The sequence below is a fragment of the Sturnira hondurensis genome, unplaced genomic scaffold (assembly GCF_014824575.4).
Source record: "Sturnira hondurensis isolate 20B ecotype Veracruz unplaced genomic scaffold, ASM1482457v3 Scaffold0017394, whole genome shotgun sequence".
In the NCBI taxonomy this organism is placed as follows: Eukaryota; Metazoa; Chordata; class Mammalia; order Chiroptera; family Phyllostomidae; genus Sturnira; species Sturnira hondurensis.
Window position 1 is genome coordinate 9,570,031 of NW_028090025.1, and position 18,951 is coordinate 9,588,981.

General features: G+C 39.3%; 1 protein-coding gene across 1 annotated transcript in view; it reads left to right on the forward strand.

Annotated features, from left to right (window-relative positions):
• PARN (poly(A)-specific ribonuclease) overlaps nt 1–18,951 on the forward strand; it is a 181,235-nt gene that overhangs the window by 152,799 nt on the left and 9,485 nt on the right. The window contains exon 23 of the mRNA XM_037067778.1: nt 17,041–17,234. Coding sequence (XP_036923673.1) covers nt 17,041–17,234 — 194 coding nt within the window. The remainder of the gene's footprint in view (nt 1–17,040; nt 17,235–18,951) is intronic.

The window sequence follows — 18,951 nt, forward strand, 5'->3', positions numbered from 1 at the left end:
ATTCTAATAACTTTTTGTATACTATTTGGCATTTTCTGTTTAGCCATATTGCAAATAAAGGTAATTGCATTTCTCCCTGTCCAAAGGACCATATGAGTTTTATTTGTTTCTTTTGCCTTATTGCATTGGTTATGGCCTATAGAACGGTGTTGACAACGTGTAGTGAGAATCAACTTCTGTGTCTGGTTCGTGATTTTAGGAGAAAAGTATTCAGTATGAAGTACGATAATGGCTGTAAGGATTCCTGTTTTTTATAGATTAATTTTGTGATCTTGCAACTTGAGGGAGATAAGCCTGACTGCTGCTGGTGCTTTGGGTACTGATTGGCAGAAGGAAGCTGGAGGCCTCACTTCCCCGTGTGTGAGGGATGCTGCTTTCGCAGCTAGTTCTTATTGTCCCACTCAGTCCCGATCTCTGCTGCTAGACCTAGTGCTTAACTCCTGCTGTCCTGGAGGAATGCCAGTGCCCTGGTTTCCCAGGGATGGGGTGGGGATCCTAGTCCAGCCTTTCTCCCTGTTGATATAGCGCCAGTTCTTACTATCTGCTTGTTTCAGGAATCTGGTACTTGTTCTTTGCTGAGACTTTGCAGTGGTCTATTGGGTGAGTCAGCTTTTTACACAGTACTTAGATTTCTGCTTCCTCTGTGCAAAGTTCTTTGGCATTCTTCTCCCTCCTTATCATCTCCAGACTGAGCTAATGTCCCATTCTCTGATGCTGCCTCTGTGCCTTTGTGAAGATATTTATGTATCTCTGCAAACAGATATGTGTTCAATTGGTTATGTTTAATTTTCTGGGGAAAAAATTTAAAGCAATTTATTTTTCTGAAATAGTTGGGCTTTTGGTATGGGAGACAGTTGGTATATTTTCCTCCTATAACTTTGATTAGATTACTGGTTTTGTTAGCAAAGTCTTTCATCAGAATCAAGGGTAAATTTCGTTGCAAACTAAAATTTATCCTAGCTTCTGAAAATTTCGGATGTTCTATATTCAGCTCCAATTAATTATATGTTGAGTATAATTTTTATTTAGGAATTAGTATTATTTTCTGTCATGTTTGTTATCGATCTTTTCTATGTTGAATTAAATGGAGTTAGCAATAGGGGATTGTTTAATATATGCAAACTAAGTTTTTATAAAAGTGTTTCTAATTGAATGCCATTGATTGTTTGTAACTTGCAACTAGTCTTTCTCTCATTTAGGCCAATCTCATATTTGCAAATCAACTTTATACCTAGGACTGAGCATATACTCACGTATATAAAATTCTGCCCTCAGCACCATTTACTCCCATTCCACAAAAGATGTTCTTTATTACTGAATAGCTATCAAACAGACATAGCTTACTTAATGCTTATTTTGCTCTTGGAAATCAAATTTCTTTTTCTTTTTTTAAAGTTCTTGTTCAAGTACAGTGTTCTGTCTTTTACTGCCATCCCAGCCCGTGAAATCAGATTTCTTATTAGAGATAAGAATCACAGTTATCAGCAATCTCCAAGGCATGGGCTATCCAATATTCTCACCTCATTCACCCAGATCAGGCCCAGAAACACAGAAGCAGTCATGCTAGTGGAATTTGAATTCAGAATGAAACTTTGTGAAAACAATGAAAATGCATTTTCTAGCTCCCACTTCCCCAGATTTTTCTAGTTCATTTTGCTTTGTGAGTTAGTTTGCACAGTGGGACATTCCCCCTTTCCCTTAGTTACCTCTAGTAGGGAGTGTGGTGTTTTCCAGGCAGACTGGGGAAGTTGACTAGATACTAAAATGTAAATCATGTTAATATTATTTATTATTCAAGGTGAAATAAGCAATTTGGTGTTTGTCACTTGCCCTGTTGCTTTGTGGGGGAGGCATCCACTTAGGTCATCCCTTCAATAAACCTTGATTGCAGAGGATTTACCCTGTAAGGCTATGTGCCAGGTGCTGAGAACCCTGTGGTCAACAAGGAGTGTGAAATCCTGCTCTCTCAGAACTTAACGTTCTAGTGGCAGAGGAAGAGAATTAAAAAAGAACAGGTGGAGATGAGTAGTAGGAGGGAAAAAAGAGGCAGAGGATGAATGCTACAGGGAGCAGGGCTGCTTGGGCTCCTCAGAGGTCAGGGAAAGCCTTTTGAGGAGCTCCCTTTCTGGGAAGATGGGGGTGGGAAGGAAGCTCCGCAAAGAGCACTGGACTTGGAGGATGATCTCAGACCTACTTAACCAGCTACATGACCCAGGGGAAGTCACTTATCTGAGGATGAATGTTTTTGTCTGTAAAATGGGAATGAAAACACATGTTCAGTTTCAAATAATCCTATACATGTCTCAAAGGAGAGAATATTTTTTAACTGGGCAGCCCTTTAAAATGGAATGTGGCTGGTATGTTTGTTATCCAGCAGCATGAACCTCCCAGCCAACTAACGGATGTCACTATATCTTTAAGACTTACTACAAAGCTACAGGAGTAAAAGACAGTGTGGTGCTACCATAAAGAAAGGTAAATAGATAACAAAACAGAGTAGTCCAGAAACAAAACCAAACATGTGGTCAGTTGATTTCCAATAGTGTTTTCAGGAAGGCATTCTTTCAGGGACATTGGTGTGTTATTCCAAATCATGGAAATGATCATTTGAGAAGTCAGGGTAAAGGAAAAAAATCTGGGAATTAAAGTTCAACCATCAACGTAGGCATTACTAATTCAAATGAATCTACTGACATGAAATTGAAAACAAGAGTGGAATCAATATTAAAGGTTAAGGTAACATTTCTGAAACCAGGACAAGAGCATGTAGAAGAGAAGGAGCCATGATTTAATTAGTCATTCTTACTTCTCAACTATTGCTGTGTTATAAGTGTGTGTTTGTGGCCCTATCTGCTAACAGCGAGTCATTCTTATTAATAAAAATATGTTAGTGAATGTATACACATGTGTGTACTTCTAAAAATCCCACGAGTCTTCATAGATGGAGAGCGGGATGACAGCTGGGTGGGGAGCACTAGGGGGTGAAGGGATTGAGTAGAAAAAGGACTCATGGACGTGGACAACAGTGTGGTGCTTGCTGGGGGAAAGTGGGTGTAAGGGGATTGGGTGGTAGTGGGGAAAATACAGTAAAGATTAAAAAATGTAAAAAATGTAAAAAAATGTAAAATGATTGACTAAACTCTTATTTTATTAAATAAAATACTGTTCTCAAAATTTTATTCAAAAAATTTGCAAGTCTTATTCCAAGAACTATTAAGTTTTTCATGCTGTCCATAAATTGGCAGTTTTGAAACATGATTCTGTTTGCCTTGCTAGGATATCAGAATGTTATGTTATCTTACAATCAAATCCAGTGGTGTTTCAGTGTTTAAATGTTTGCTGTAAGCTACTGTTCTTTGTAAACATGTTTGCAGAAGAAACTCAAAGACCAGTTGTAAATATCATTGTGGAATACTCCAGTACGAAATCAGCTGATCTAAAATCTGAATTAGGGCAAGCAATATCAATTTTAACAACAAAACCAAAAAGCAAGGTAAGCAGACAAAATATTTTCATTTCTAAAAAAGGAAATGAGCTTATGTGAAGCAATGTATAGTCTAATACCCAGTTTGTATTAGTTTTTGGAAGTACGTAGAATAATTTGAACAAAATCAGCACAATGTGAAAGAAATTTCTACACCTGAAATATTTGTCATAGGACAAATATTAGCAATTAATGCTTGTGTGTTTTAAAATCTCATTTAACAATAACTTTTAAATAGTAAGTACTTATGGCATCTTTCAATGTTTAAATGATATTAATTGGGCATCCCTTTGGTGCTAATATTTTAGTCTTTTAGTTTTCCTATTACTAAATGTCTGTATCAAGTAGAAATTATTTATTGAAGTATGTAATCTTGTCACAGTATATTGGTTCATAATGATAACCCATGCACTTATTATTATATCTCATTTTACCAAACTGCCCTCTGAAACTTTTAGTAAACCCTAACATAGAAAAGTGGTTCACTGTTTTATGATAACCCATTGTTATTGATCTTATTTATTTATTTTTAAAGATTTTATTTATTTATTTTTAGAGAAGGGAGGGAGAGAGCAGAGAGGGAGAGAAAAACCTGTTTGTGGTGTCCTCTTGCGTGTCCCCTAGTGGGGACCTGGCCCACAACCCAGGCATATGCCCCAGACTGGGAATTGAACCAGCGACCCTTTGATTCTCAGGCTGGCAGCACTCAATCCACTGAGTCACACCAGCTGGGGCCCAATATTATTTTAAAAGATTTAATACAGTATTATTAAATATACAGAATAATTTACAATTTGGGAATTTTTATTTCATATTCTTGTATCCTGAAGATTAATAACTATTGGGACTTTGGAAAATTAAAATATTCTGACAATGGTGCTGGTGATCTAGTAGGCACAGGTTAGTTTTGTCAACAAATAGTGCTAAAACAATTGGATAATGGTATGCAAAAAAATGAACTTCCACTCTTAGCAAACTTAAAATGACTTGTAAGCCTAAGTGTCAGAATTGAAACTGTGATGCTTATAGAAGAAAAGATAGGGGGAAAATCTTAGTGACCTTATGTTGTGTACTGAATTGCCTCTCTGCCTCTCCCCTCAAGTTCATATGTTGGAGTCTTAGCCCCCAATGTGATAGTATTAGGAGATAGGGCCTTTGAGAAGTACCCAGAGTTAGATGGGGTCATGATGATAGAGGCCTCATCATGGGATTCATACCCTTGTAAGAAGAAGAAAAAGGAGAGAAATGGTTTCTTCTACCATCTACAAAGCATTGCTGAATGAAATAAAAGAAGACTTAAATAAAAAGATATTTCATGTTCATGAACTTGAGACAATATTAAGATGTCAATATTAGCCACAGTGATCAGCAGATTCAGTGTAATTTCTGTCAAGATCCCAGTGACATTTTTTACAGAAGTACAAAAATCCATCCTAAAATTAACATGGAGTCTCAAGGGACCCCAGATAGCCCAAACAACTTTCAAAAGACAAAGTTGAGAGGACTAACACTTTCTGATTTCAAAACTTACTATAGAACTGTGGTAATCAGAATAGATATGTGGGCCAATGGACTAGATCTGAGAGAAATAAATCTATGTATATGGTCAGATGGTTTTTTAAAATATATTTTATTGATTATGACATTACAGTTGTCCCATTTCCCCCCTTCATTCCCCTCCACCCTGCACACCCCCTCCCCCACCATTCCCCCCCTTTAGTTCATGTGCATGTATTGCAAGTTCTTTAGCTTCTACATTTCCCATACTATTCTTGCCCTCCCCCTATTTTCTACCTACCGTCTATGCTACTTACTCTCTGTACCTTCTCCCCCCTTCTCCTCCTCCCACTCCCCAGTTGCTAACCCTCCATGTGATCTCCATTTCTGTGGCTCCACTCCTGATCTAGCTGTCCACTTAGTTTGCTTTTGTTTTAGGTGTGGTTGTTAATAACTGTGAGTTTGCTGTCCTTTCACTGTTCATATTTTTTATATTTTTCTTAGATAAGTTCCTTTAACATTTCATATAAGGGCTTGGTGATGATGAACTCTTTGAACTTGGCTGTATCTGAGAAGTACTTTATCTGCACTTCCATTCTAAATGAGAGTTTTGCTCAATAGAGCAATCTTAGATTTAGGTCTTTGGATTTCATGACTTGGAATACTTCTTTCCAGCCCCTTCTTGCCTGTAAAGTCTCTTTTGAGAAACCAGCTGATAGTCTGATAGGAACTCCTTTGTAAGTGACTGTCCCCTTATCTCTTGCTGCTTCTAGAATTCTCTCCTTTATTTTAATCTTGGGTAATGCAATTATGATGTGCCTTGGTGTGCCTTCTTTGGGTCCACCTTCTTTGGGACTCTCAGAGCATCCTGGATTTCCTGGAAGTCTATTTCCTTTGCCAGATTGGGGAAGTTCTCCTTTATTATTTATTCAAATAAGTTTTCCATTTGTTGCTCTTCCTCTTCCCCTTCTGGTATCCCTATAATTCGGATGTTGGAACGTTTAAAGATATCCTGAGGTTCCTAAGCCTCTCCTCATTTTTTTGAATTCTTGTTTCTTCCTTCCTTCCTTCCACTCCATTGATTTGAGTCCCAGTTTTGTTTCCATCACTATTGGTTTCCTGTGCATTTCATTTCACTTAGTATAGCCTTCATTTTTTCATCTAATTTGCAACTAAAATCAACCAGTTCTGTGAGCATCCTGATCACCAGTGTTTTTTTAAGTGTTATTTTTTTAATTTAATTATTGTTCAAGTATAGTTTTCTGTCTTTTACTCCCATCCCAGCCCACCCACCCCCCCTGCTCCCCACCTCTCTCCCATTTCCACCCCCGTTAGTTTTTGTCCATGTGTACTTTATACCTGTTCCTGTGAATCCTTCCCCCTTTCCCCCCAAATCCCCTCCCCTCTCCCCTCTGATCCCTGTCAGCCTGTTCTGCATTTCAGTTTCTTTGGTTATATTTTACTTGCTTGTTTGTTTTGTTGTTTAGTTTCCTGGTAAAGGTGAGATCATATGATATTTATCTTTCACCGCCTGGCTTATTTCACTCAGCATAATGCTTTCCACTTCCATCCATGCTGTTGCAAAGGGTAGTAGCTCCTCCTTTCTTTCTGCTGCATAGAATTTCATTGTGTAAATGTACCATAGTTTTTGGATTCATTCATTTACTGACGGGCACCTAGGTTGCTTCCAACTGTTGGCTATTGTAAATTGTGCTGCTATGAACATTGGGGTGCATAGGTTCTTTTGGACTGGTGTTTCAGGGTTCTTGGGATCTACTCCTAGCAGTGGAATTGCTGGGTCAAAAGGCATATTCAGCCCTGGCTGGTGTAGCTCAGTGGATTGAGCACGGGCCTGTGAACCACACAATAGCGGTTCAATTCCCAGTCAGGGCACATGCCTGGGTTGCAGGCCAGTTCCCAGCAGGGAACTCACGAGAGGCAAGCATACATTGATATTTCTCTCCTTCTCTCCTTCCCTTCCTCTCTAAAGATAAATAAATAAAACCTTTTTAAAAAGGCATATTCATTTTTAGTTTTCTTAGAAAATTCCATACTGTTTTCCATATGGTTGTACCAGTCTGCAATCTCACCAGCAGTGAGCTAGGGTCCCCTTTTCCCCACAACCTTTCCAACATTTGTTGTTTGTTGCTTTGTTTATGATAGCCATTCTGACCCGTGTGAAGTGGCATCTCACTGTGGTTTTAATTTGCATCTCTCTGATAGCTAGCGATATTGAGCATCTTTTCGTGTGACTCTGGATCCTCTGTCCTCCTTGGACAAGTGTCTGTTCAAGTCCTTTGCCCATTTTTTAATTGGCTTGCTCGTCTTCTTAGAGTGGAGTCATGTAAGTTCTTTGTATATTTTGGAGATTAAGCCTTTATCTGAGGTATCATTGGCAAATATGTTTTCCCATACAGTTGGTTCTCTTTTTATTTTAATACTGTTTTCTTTAGCCATGCAGAAGCTTTTAATTTTGATGAGATTCCATTTGTTTATTCTTTCTTTTATGTCCCTTGCTCTAGAGGACATATCAGTAAAAATGTTGCTGCATGAAATATCTGAGATTTTCCTGCCACTGTTCTCCTCTAGAACTTTAATGGTTTCACGACTTATATTTAAGTCTTTTATCCACCTTGAGTTTATTTTGGTCTGACCACCAATATTTTGAACTGTGCATCTGATAGGTTGGCTATCTCTTGGTCCAATACTTAAAGGTATTGGCTCTGGGGCTCTGAGCTGTTCTTCCGCTTGAGCCATAATGTTTCGGTGTGGTTGTGCCTATCACGTGTGATGGGCGGAGCCTTAGGTGTTCATCAGGGCCGGTCTACCTAGTTCCTGGGTTGTGACTGGTGGCAGGGTCAGAGAGGGAGCAGTGGCATATTTTGGGCTCTCTCTTGGATTTCAGTCCCCTCTGCTGCTTCCCACAAGCAAATTGGGCCCTTCTGGTGCTGGTTCCTGGGTGTGTGAGCTTGTGTACGTTCTAGGACCCTGTGTGTCTCCCCAAGAAACTCTCCTGTGAGACTGGGCACCTCTCCCAGCACCTCAACCCCCGAAAGTTTTTCAGTGCTTTTAGGCTTTATTTCCTGGCGCTGGGGCCTTGGTTTGCGTGATCTGTCTCACTGACCGTTTTTAAACCTGCCTGGTTTATCTGCGTGCAAATGTGTGCCCACGGTCAGCCAGCCAGCCTTACTAGGTTTGCTTGTTTCATCCCTGTGCCTGGTTGGCTAATCACTGCCTTTTCCTGCCTGGACCCCTTTCTGCTGGCCACCAACTCCGCCCCTCTTACCTGTCTGGTTGAATGGTTCGTTGCTGTCAGACTTTGGTACAGTTCAATTATCTGTCTGTTTTGGTTGTGTTTTTGTTTCTAAATCTTTTTTGTCCTTAAATTTGGTTGTGCAAGGAGGTACAGTATTTCCACCTACACCTCCATCTTGGCTGGAAATCCTGGGCAGGTGATTTTTGACAAGGTGCCAAGACCATTCATTGGGGAAAGTACAATCATTTCACTAAATTGGATTACCTGGGTACCCACATGCAAAAGAGTGAAGTTGGACCCTTGCCTAATACCATATATAAAAATTAAACTGGATCAAAAACCTAAATGTAAAAGCTAAGATTATAAAACTTATAGAAGATAGCAAAGGAGAAACTTCACAGTGTTGAATTTGGCATTGATTTCTTTCAATGATGCCAAAGGCACAGGCAATGAAAGAAAGAATAGATGAGACTTCATAAAAATTAAGAAGTTTAGAGCACCAAAAGACGCTGTTAACAGAGTGAAAAGGCAATCTGCAGAATGGGGGAAATATTTTCAGATCATACATCTGTGAAGGGATGATATCTAGCGTATATAGAGAATTTCTGAAACTCAACAACAAAACCAACCTGATTCAAAAACGGGCAAAGAACTCATCTATATGTTTCTCTAGAGAAGTTATGCAAATAGCCAATAAGCACGTGAAAAGATGCTCAGTATCACTAGTTATCAGGGAAATGCAAATCAAAACCACAAGGAGACATCACCTCACACCCATTAGGATGGCCACAGTTTAAAAAAAAAGTTGCCACGGATGTGGAGAAATTTGAACTTTGTGCATTATTGGTAGGAATGTAAAATGGTACAGCTGCTTTGAAAAACAGAATCATGATTCCTCAAAAAACTAAAAATAGATATATCATATGATCCAACAATTCTTCTTCTTGGTCAGTACCCAAAAGAATTGAAAGTAGGTCTTGAGGAGATATGAAGGACTTTCAGAACAAGCCTCTTCAAAATGTGCTGTCTTGGCATGTGGATTATCTTGCGCTGAAGGCAATTGAGACCCTGCAGACCCAAGACAGATTTTAGCTCCCCATTAAAGAATTTAAATTGGGGCCATCCATGCCCATAATAAATTATCACCAGAAGTAAGTTTTTATGACCTATCTATAGGGCAGACAGAATTTATAATTACTAAACATCTGCTTTTACTGTCCTATGAATTGCCCTCCTTCCCTGTAAAGCTCCAGATACCTTACCTCATTTCTTGGCTCAAGATGCTCTATGTACCTCATGAGAGGTATGTGAACCTCTCATGTATGTGGGGTTTCTGACTCTCAAATGTGTGGGGTTCCCATATATACATTTGGTTATCTTTTTCTTGTTGATCTATCTCTTGTCAATTCATTATTAGACTAGCTGGAAGAACCTAGAAGTGTAGAAAATCTCTTCCTCCCCATAGATATTTGTACATGTCATGCTCATAGCATTATTCACAGTAGCTAAAATGTGGAAGCAACCCAAGCGTACATTGACAGATGGATGAATGTATCAGCAAAATGTGGTATGTCCATACAATGGAATATTATTCAACCCTAAAAAGAAGGAAAATCTGATACATGAAACATGGATGAACCTTGCTTGACATTGTGTTAAGGAAATAAGTCAGTCCAAAAAGACATACTGTGTGACTCCAGTTATAGGAGATACCCAGAGTAGTCAAAACCATAGAGACAGAAAGTGGAATGGTAGTTGCCAGAGGTTAGGGGAGGGGAGTGGGGAGTTACATTTTGATACCCATAGAGTTTAAGTTTTGCAAGATGGAAAGAGTTCTAGAGGTGGATGGAGGTGATGGTTGCACAACAATATAAATGTACTTAATAGCACCTAACTACGCACTTAAAAATGGTTAAGATAATAAATTTTATGTTGTGTGTATTTTTCCATGGTTTGAAAACAACTCAGAAAAGCTTTTTTGCAAAAGTTCATAGTATTGCTACTTTTAATAGCAAAAAATTGGAAGGAGACTAAATGTCCGTCAACTGGTAAATGAATTTTGGTATAGGTATACTATGAAAGAATACTACCACTCAGTAATCAAAGCAATGAAATGCCAATGCTTCTAGCTAGTGACTAGTTCTCAGAGTATTATGCTAAGTGAGAGTTAAACAGAAAAGGCTAAATCTGTATGATTTCATTTGTATAAACTAGAAAAAGCAAAACTATAGGGACCTCAAGAAGGTTTATACTTGCTGGGAAAAGGATTGAGCACAGAGTAGCACAAGGAATCTTTTTTTAAAAACACTTAAAAAAAATCCTCACCCAAGGATACGTTTCCATGCCTCCAATATGTGCCCCAACCAGCAATTAAACCTGCAACTTAGGCACCTGACCTGCTTGGGAATTGAGCCCTCATCCTTTTAGTGCATGGGATGATACTCCAGCCAGCTGAGCCACCCAGCCACGGCCCACAGGAATCTTTTTAGAGAAAGAGAACTGTTCTGTGTCTTCTCTTTTTTTAAAATTTATTTTATTATTTTTCAAGTACAGTTTTCTGTCTATTACTACCATCTCATCCCACCACCACCCCGTGCTCCGCCCCCTCCCATTTCCACCCTTCTTAGTTGTTGTCCATGTGTCCTTTATATTTGTTCCTCTAAATCCCTCCCCTATTTCCCTTGAAGAGCCCTCCCCTCTCCCCTCTGGTCACTGTCCCCCTGTTCTCTCTTTCAGTGTCTTTGGTAATATTTTGCTTGCTTATTTGTTTTGTTGTTTAGCTTCCTGTTAAAGATGAGATCATATGGTATTTATCCTTCAACACCTGGCTTATTTTGTTCTGTGTCTTCATTGTTGTAGTGCATACATGATTATGTGCAATTCCTCAAATTAACCAAACTGTACACTTAAAATAAATGAACTTTATTGCTTGCAAATAGTACTCTAATTTAAAATAGAGGAAGGAAATCATATTTTTGTGGTTTTACACAAGGAGATTGTGAATGTGACCTTTCTATTAGCACAGTTTTTCTACTAAAAGGAAGAAGTTAATGGAGAATTTTGCAGACGTTGTATGTAGTTGCTGCTTTGTTCATAATATCTTACAGCAAAATTCTAAGTTTGACCTAATTTTCATTATAACCAGGATGCCTTATCATTTGCATCCCCTGTATAAATACTAATCAAGGTTTAATGTTCAATTTTGACATACCAAATTGTGTCTGACACATTTTATTTTTTAATTAGTCACCATTTCTTCAGTGGATTTAAATGTGTTCTTCATATTCCTTATAAAATGGCTTACTTCATGCATTATAATTTTGCATACAAAATAAGCTCAAGACTGATGGGAGGTTGTTTTTGCCTGATCTCATTTTGACTTTTGACCTTTGAAATCAATCCATATAGGAATATCTCTCTCTCTCTCTCTCCCTCTGTCTGTCTCTGTTTCATGCACAAGAGAGGGAATATCAATACATAATACATAGGCACCCCCACAAAGAACTGTATCTTTAAAGTGTATAAATACCATATTGTACCATGTACAATGTGTACTTTTTGCCTGAATTTTTGAGGGAAAAATAAGGATGGCACATTACACATCGGAAGTGTGACTCTGGTTTTGTAATTATTTGTTACGTAAAATTTATTTTACCATTATATGTTAAAAAAGAAATGCTAAAATTTCTTTATAATATAAAAAACAAGTATCTAAATATAAATTTTAAAAATTAGTTAAAAATTAAAATGAAAGGTTTTCTTCCTGAAAAGTTTGGGTCAAAAACGTGGGTGCACATTATACGTGGGAGCACATTGTACACTGCAAAATACAGTAAATAAATTTTAGCCCTGGCTGGTGGTGTTCAGTTGGTTAGAGCATTGCCCTGTAGACTGAAGGGTCATGGATTTGAGTCCGTGGACGGCACATGTCCAGGATGCGGGTTTGGTCTGCAGTTGGGGCATGTATGAGAAGGTAACCAATTGTTGTTGCTTTCTCACATCAATGTGTCTCCCTCCCTCTCCCCCTTCTCTCTCTAAAAGCAATGAAAAAATGTTCTCGGGTGAGGATTAAAAAAAAACATTTAAAACTTTAAAGGTAGTACTTCATATATCTGGTTTTCAATGTATAACGAAAACACTTTAAGATTTTATTTAGTTATTTTTAGAGAGAGGGGCAGGGAGGGAAAAAGAGGAGAAAAACATCAATATGTGGTTGCCTCTCATGTGCCCCATATGGGGGACCAGGCCTGCAACCCAGGCGTGTGCCGACTAGGAATCGAACTGACAACCCTTTGCTTCACAGTCCAGCACTCAATCCACTGAGCCACACCAGCCAGGGCTAATAAAAACTCTTTTTCATGTAAAACACTTAAACTATGTATGATATAATCATAGCTTTTATTTTCATGAGAGTTAGTTGAGGAGATAGTTATGTTGGTGTGGGTATTACATACATATATAAATACATATTGTTAATTTATGGCCTTTGGTGCCAATTCAACAAAACAGGAATCCCTAATTTGGGGTGCAGTGAAAAAGGAAACTTTTTCAGTACAAAAGAGCTCAAACACCACAGCTGTAGGGAAAGTCATTAGTGGAAAGGGAAAGTGGACTTTCAGAATCAGAGGGCAGGTGGCTTATATAGACAGAAGTCCTCAGCCCTGGTCACTGATTGGTCTGTTCTTATACAGGTGAGGACTCGAAGTTTTGGCAGTTTGATTGGTGAAAAAAAAACCACAAAAACCACTTTCCTGATTGGTCAGAAAGGAGCTGCTCCGGTTGGTCAGTGAAGATGTTGATGGAGATAAAGCTGTGTAGTTTTGATTGGTGGGGAAAGCCTCAGTCCTACTGGTTGAAATAGGATTCCAGGAACAACTTTATAAGGGCTGGCTCAGAAGGCAGACCTCATAAGGGCGGTACAGAGCGGGCAGGCAGTTCACTACAGACTTTTCTGTGGCATGCATTTTGCGTGACAGCTCCCTGTACAGAAATAGCTGCTAGGCTTTGTTTTTTAAAATCTGATCCCAGTGAGCCACCAGGGGCGCTTTTTAGTGGGTATTGTCATTGTCACTTGTTCATTGTCACTGTATGCAAACATGAAATGTATTCCATTTCAGACACATCTGAAGGCTTTCTCAGGCAGGATATCCCATGAATAATAGCGCTTCCTAGAAAGGATTCTTATTTGAGAGCACAAACTACAGACTAGGAACTAAGAAATATATTCCAAAATAACAGAAAATGTTTATGAAAATGCTTTGTAATCTTACAAGTTATATAAAAACAAGAACCTTCCAGAGGCGAGGTTGTATTGTAGCGTAGTCTCTAAAGTGTAGACGCAGATGTTTGTGTAGAGGGAACTTACAGATTCATGGGCCTGGTTGGGCAAAAATACCGCAGTAACCTATGGTTAGGGTAAAAACTGTGTTCCAGCTGTTGCCTACAAAATCATTATTTGACAATTAATGCTAAAATGAAAGAATCAATCCCATGTTTAGAGCATATCCACCTAATGTTTGACAAAAGCATATTCCTATAAAGAAATAGCATTAACATCACCTCAGAAAATGTTCCCTTGTGTTCCCCAAGCAAGCTCTATCTGCCCCTCCCTTACCCCGTCAGTCTTCCGAGTTTTTTCCATAGATTAGTTTAAGCATTTCTGGAATTTCATATAAATGAATTATGAAATACACACTCTTTTCTACTAAGGCTTTATTCACTTAGAATGTGTTCATCTATGTTTTTACGAATTTCAGTAGTTCTTACTGCTATTGCTGCCTTGTATTGCTTTGTATCTGTGTACCACAGTTTGTTTCTTCATTCTCCTGTTGGTGGGTACCTGCACTGTTCCCCATTTTTATTTATTATAAATAATGATGGATGACTTAAATGCCCCTTGAGACAGACAAACCAAGTGTTATGGGGAGCAGGGAAGGAGAGGAACACCAGGCGGAACTGGGGGACATTTTCAAGGCTAGTGGTATTTGAGCAGGAAGAAATGAGCAGTAGGGTCCTGGCACAAACAGCAACACTGAAATGGGGAATACAGGGTGTGCAGAGACGGATAAGCTCTCTAAAGGGATGGTGATCATATGGGAAGGCGCATGTCATGGGATTCATTAAGGGCGATGCATATTGTCTTTGCAGCTCAACTGCCTAGTGGAAGATAGGGCTAGAAAAGCAGGTTGAGATCCAGAGGACAGCGATTCCTGGGTGGTATGCCAGGCAGTTTAAATTTAGTTTTGTAGTGAAGAGCCATAGAAGTTTTTGAGGTAGGAACATCTTGATGAAATTTCTGCTTTGAAAGAAGTTTGGCAACATTGGAAGGAATGGCTCTCAAGGGGAAAGAGACTAGAAAGAAGAGGAGAGGGAGAGCTGAGCCAATTAGGATCCTGTTTTGAGTCTGGGGCACAGTAGGGAAGGCCCACAGTAATGGCGGGTGAGGAAAGAGCTGGACTGGTGGTGGACAGAAACAAAATGGGCAGGACTGGAGGCTGTTGGGGTGGCCCAGGGAGACACTTGCTAAGTTGGTGGAATGCTGATCAATAATGAGGGGTGCATTTCTCTGAAGGGGTAGGACTCAGGGACAGGTGGCTGGCTTCAAGGGTGTGAGCCAGGGTGGCTGGTGAGGCATTCAGTTGTACAATGGCCCAGGCATTCTCTTCCTTTTATTTATAGGTTGGCAGTATATTTATTAGTTATGTATAAACACACACACTTCAGTCCTGGATGATGTCATAGTACATATCAGAAGATATTCAATGAAATTTACTTTAACTTATTTGTTATACATCATGTTTCCCAAATTCTTTTACTTTTTTAAAATAATTTCAAATTTCAAAAAAGTCACCCAAATATTGTTACCGACCTCAAGGAGTTCATTGCTTTGGGTGCTACATTCAAGATGTTGACACAAGATAGTTTTATTTACTTGCAGCAAATAAAGGAGGAAGGGGTTCATATTCAAGGCTCTGGGCCTTTGAAGGAAGGTTTTGAAGGAAATGTCTATATGCACTATTTGGTCAGTTCTTTTCAGTTTACTACACTTACCTGGCTGAGATCCTCTCAAGCTCATCCTGTTTATTGCTGCAGCTGTAAAATACTGCATTTTAACATTTGGCAAGAATAACATTTAGAGCTGTCCAGACATTGAGACCCTTGTCCTATCTAACAGTCTTATAAAGGTAGCACACACACGCACACACACACACACACACATTATCCAGGTTCACCTATTGTTAACACTTTGCTCCATTTTTTTTTTGCTTTCTATACACATGTTCTCTTCCTTCTTTCCCCCTCCCTCTCTCTGTCTGTATATAGCAGGTCCTCATCATTTCTTTCAATGTTGTTTTATTATAACGTTGATGAGAGGCTATTGGAACTTAACTTGTATTTATATCAGTTAGCCTATGGTAAAATTGGTTTCACAATATGTCAGTTTGCTTAAAGTTGTAGAACCTATAGACATCGTTAAGTGGGGGGCTTACTCTGTGCACCCACTCTGTATTTCGTTCTCTCCCCCCTTTCACTTTTCTCTCTCCTTCCCCCTCCCATCCCCACCCCTCCACCAACACTATTACTTTTTTCTGAGTCATTTGAGAGGAAGTTTGGTACATCGTGGTCCTTTAATCCCCAAATACTCTAAATAAGGATATTCTGTAATATAACTATAGTACAGTTATCAACCTTGGCAATTTAACATTGATCTAATATTTAATTTACTGTTTATATCTGTTTTATTATTTGACCTAATATTGTCTTTATAGCTTTTCCCCCTCTGGGATAAGATTCAGTTGTTATCATATGTTCCCTGTAGCTCTCGTGTCTCTTTCTTTATGACATTTCTGAAGGACATCAGTCCTGCCACACACTTTTTTCAATGAGATACTTTTCATTTGGGTTTGTGTGATGTTTCTTCATGATTACATTCAGGTTCTACAGTCTTGACCAGAATACCACGTAATTCAGTAGTCAGAGTGTTGTCGTTGTCATTGTTGTTTTTAATACATGTAACATTGAAAAATACTCATTTCCTAGGGGAGGCTTAGGTAGGAGAATGTGGAAGGTGGAATGACTTGATTTTTTTAAGCTTTTTGTAACTGGGGGGTGGGGATGTAATAAAAATCTATTTGTAAGACCCATTTAGAAGAGACAGGATTCATACTGGTCATGTGGTCTCTGTTTTTATAAAGTTATAATTCAGGGAACATATTTTCCTAAGGAAAAATTGGGACATATGATCTGATTTAATTCAACATGTCAAATCCTATAAAGCTTTAAAAATGAAGCCAGGTTTAATTATGCATTTAGCACCTTTCGGAATAGAAGAGGATGGGGAAGGCAGGGCGCGCCCTGGGAGCATGTTCAGGTGTGTGAGCAGTGTGCTAACAGGCTCAGAGTTCCTTGTGTCCTGCTCTGTGCCTATTAGGTAGTCCTGAAGGGGACAGTGCTAGCTTCTGACGTAATGTCATCAAGACTTGTTTTGTCGTGGTAGCTCTACCAAAATAGACACCAGGGGTTTTCTTTAAAAATTTGTTCTTTAAGCACTAGAAACAGCTTAGATTTGTATATAGCTCTACACAAGCATAATGCAGAACTTTCTTCTGAATAAGCTTTTCATGGGTAAACTTTTAGACTTCAGTTCAAAATAAGGTCTTAACTTGAATATACAAGCAGCAACTGCCATATTTTTTATTGCTAGTTAAGTGTTAATAGAATTAACAATATTAAGATATTCTTATAAGCTAGTCTTCCTGTTACTATTAACACCTTTCATGTTGTTTCACTGTTTGCATTTCAGTCTTACAGGCACCAGCTCAGGGAGAAAGAGAAGTCTGAGTCCCAGTCAAGCAGACACTGGCTCAGAGGCCAGAGTATCGGAAGAAATATCTGACCTTGAACTTGAGCAGACAGATTCCTGTGCAGAATCTCCCCCGGAAAGAAGGAAAAAGACTAAGAAATTTAAAAGAATGAAGAAGGACCGTTCTCCAGCAGGTTTGGATTGGCTCTTTCTAAAGTTCTAGAGTCGTGTACTCTTCAGTGTTCCAGAAATGCATAGTTTGTGGGAGAAATCACAGCAGGGCTTCAGCTGGTGGCAAGGCCCATGTCTTGGTCCACAGACCAGATGTTGTTAGGACCAGTTTAAGTAATTTGAGGAATCCCTTAAAAGCCATGGCTCAACAGAGAAGGGGAGTTGGTGGGGGGGCTTGATGGTTAGTCCATTTGGTACCTTCTCTGCCTTCTCCATGGTTTGGAGGTTTTGCTGATGTGTTTAAAGTAGCCCCTGTATTTTAAATGTACATTTAAGTTTGCACAGAGGCCTACTCCTACACATGCTATTTTCAGCAGCAGTTTTCACTGTTCCCACGAAAACCCAGGCAGCCTGGATTTCTCTCATAAGCAGAATTATATAAGGAGCAAAGGAAACAGGAAATTAGCACATGTTGAGAGCTTACTATGTGCTGGATGCTGTCATAGGAGTCTTTTTCTGCCCTTATTTAACTTCATCTCACAACAGCCCAGACATAGGAAATTACTGTCCTCATTTTAGTGATTCAGGCGTCTGGGCTCAGGGAGGTGGGAAACACATGCAGGTCCATGTAGCTACTAGTCAGCAGCAGACCCAGAGGTGAGCCCCAGCCCACCTGAAGCCAAAACTCATGTCCTGTCACCCATTTATGCTCTAGAGGGTTCATGGCCTAACCCAGCCCGCCGTACCAGACTGTATAGAGGGCTGGAGTGCGAGGGAGGAAGGGGCTTGCCTGTCAACATCCAGCCATAACCTGGTGAGGAAGCAGTCAAGGTGACAGTAATTACAGCCCCTGACAATGTTTGCCAAGGATCTGCAGGGACACCTAATGCTTAACAGAAATTCTTTTTTTAATGTATTTTATTGATTATGCTATTACACTTGTCCCATTACCCCCCTTTTATTCCCCTCTGCCTTATACCTCCCCAACATTTTCCCCCTCCCTTAGTTCATGTCCATGGGTCATACATGTAAGTTCTTTGGCTTCTCCATTTCCCATACTATTCTTAACCTCCCCCTGTCTATTTTGTACCTACCACTTATGGCTCTTATTCCCTTTCCCCTTCTCCATATCCCCCCTCCCCTTCCCTGCTGATAACCCTCCATGTGGTCTCCATTTCTGATTCTGTTCCTGTTCTAGTTGTTTGCTTAGTTGGCTTTTGCTTTTTTTTTTTTTTTTTAGATTCAGTTGTTGATAGTTGTGTTTGTTGTCATTTTACTGTTCATAGCTTTTGATCTTTTCTTTTCCTTAGATAAATCGCTTTAACATTTCATATAGTAAGGGCTTGGTGATGATGAACTCCTTTAACTTGACCTTATCTGGGAAGTACTTTATCTGCCCTTCCATTCTAAATGAAAGCTTTTCTGGATAGAGCAATCTTGGATGTATGTAGTACGTCCTTGCCTTTCGTGACTTGGAATACTTCATTCTAGCTCCTTCTTGCTTATAAGGTTTCTTTTGAGAAATCAACTGATAGTCTTATGGGAACTCCTTCGTAGGTGACTGTCTCCTTTTTTCTTGCTGCTTTTAGATTTTGTCCTTATCTTTAATTTTGAGTAATGTAATTATGATGTGCCTTGGTGTGTGCTTCCTTGGGTCCAACTTTGTTGGGACTCTCTGAGCTTCCTGGACTTCCTGGAAGTCTATTTCCTTTGCCAGATTAGGAGAGTTCTCCATTGTTT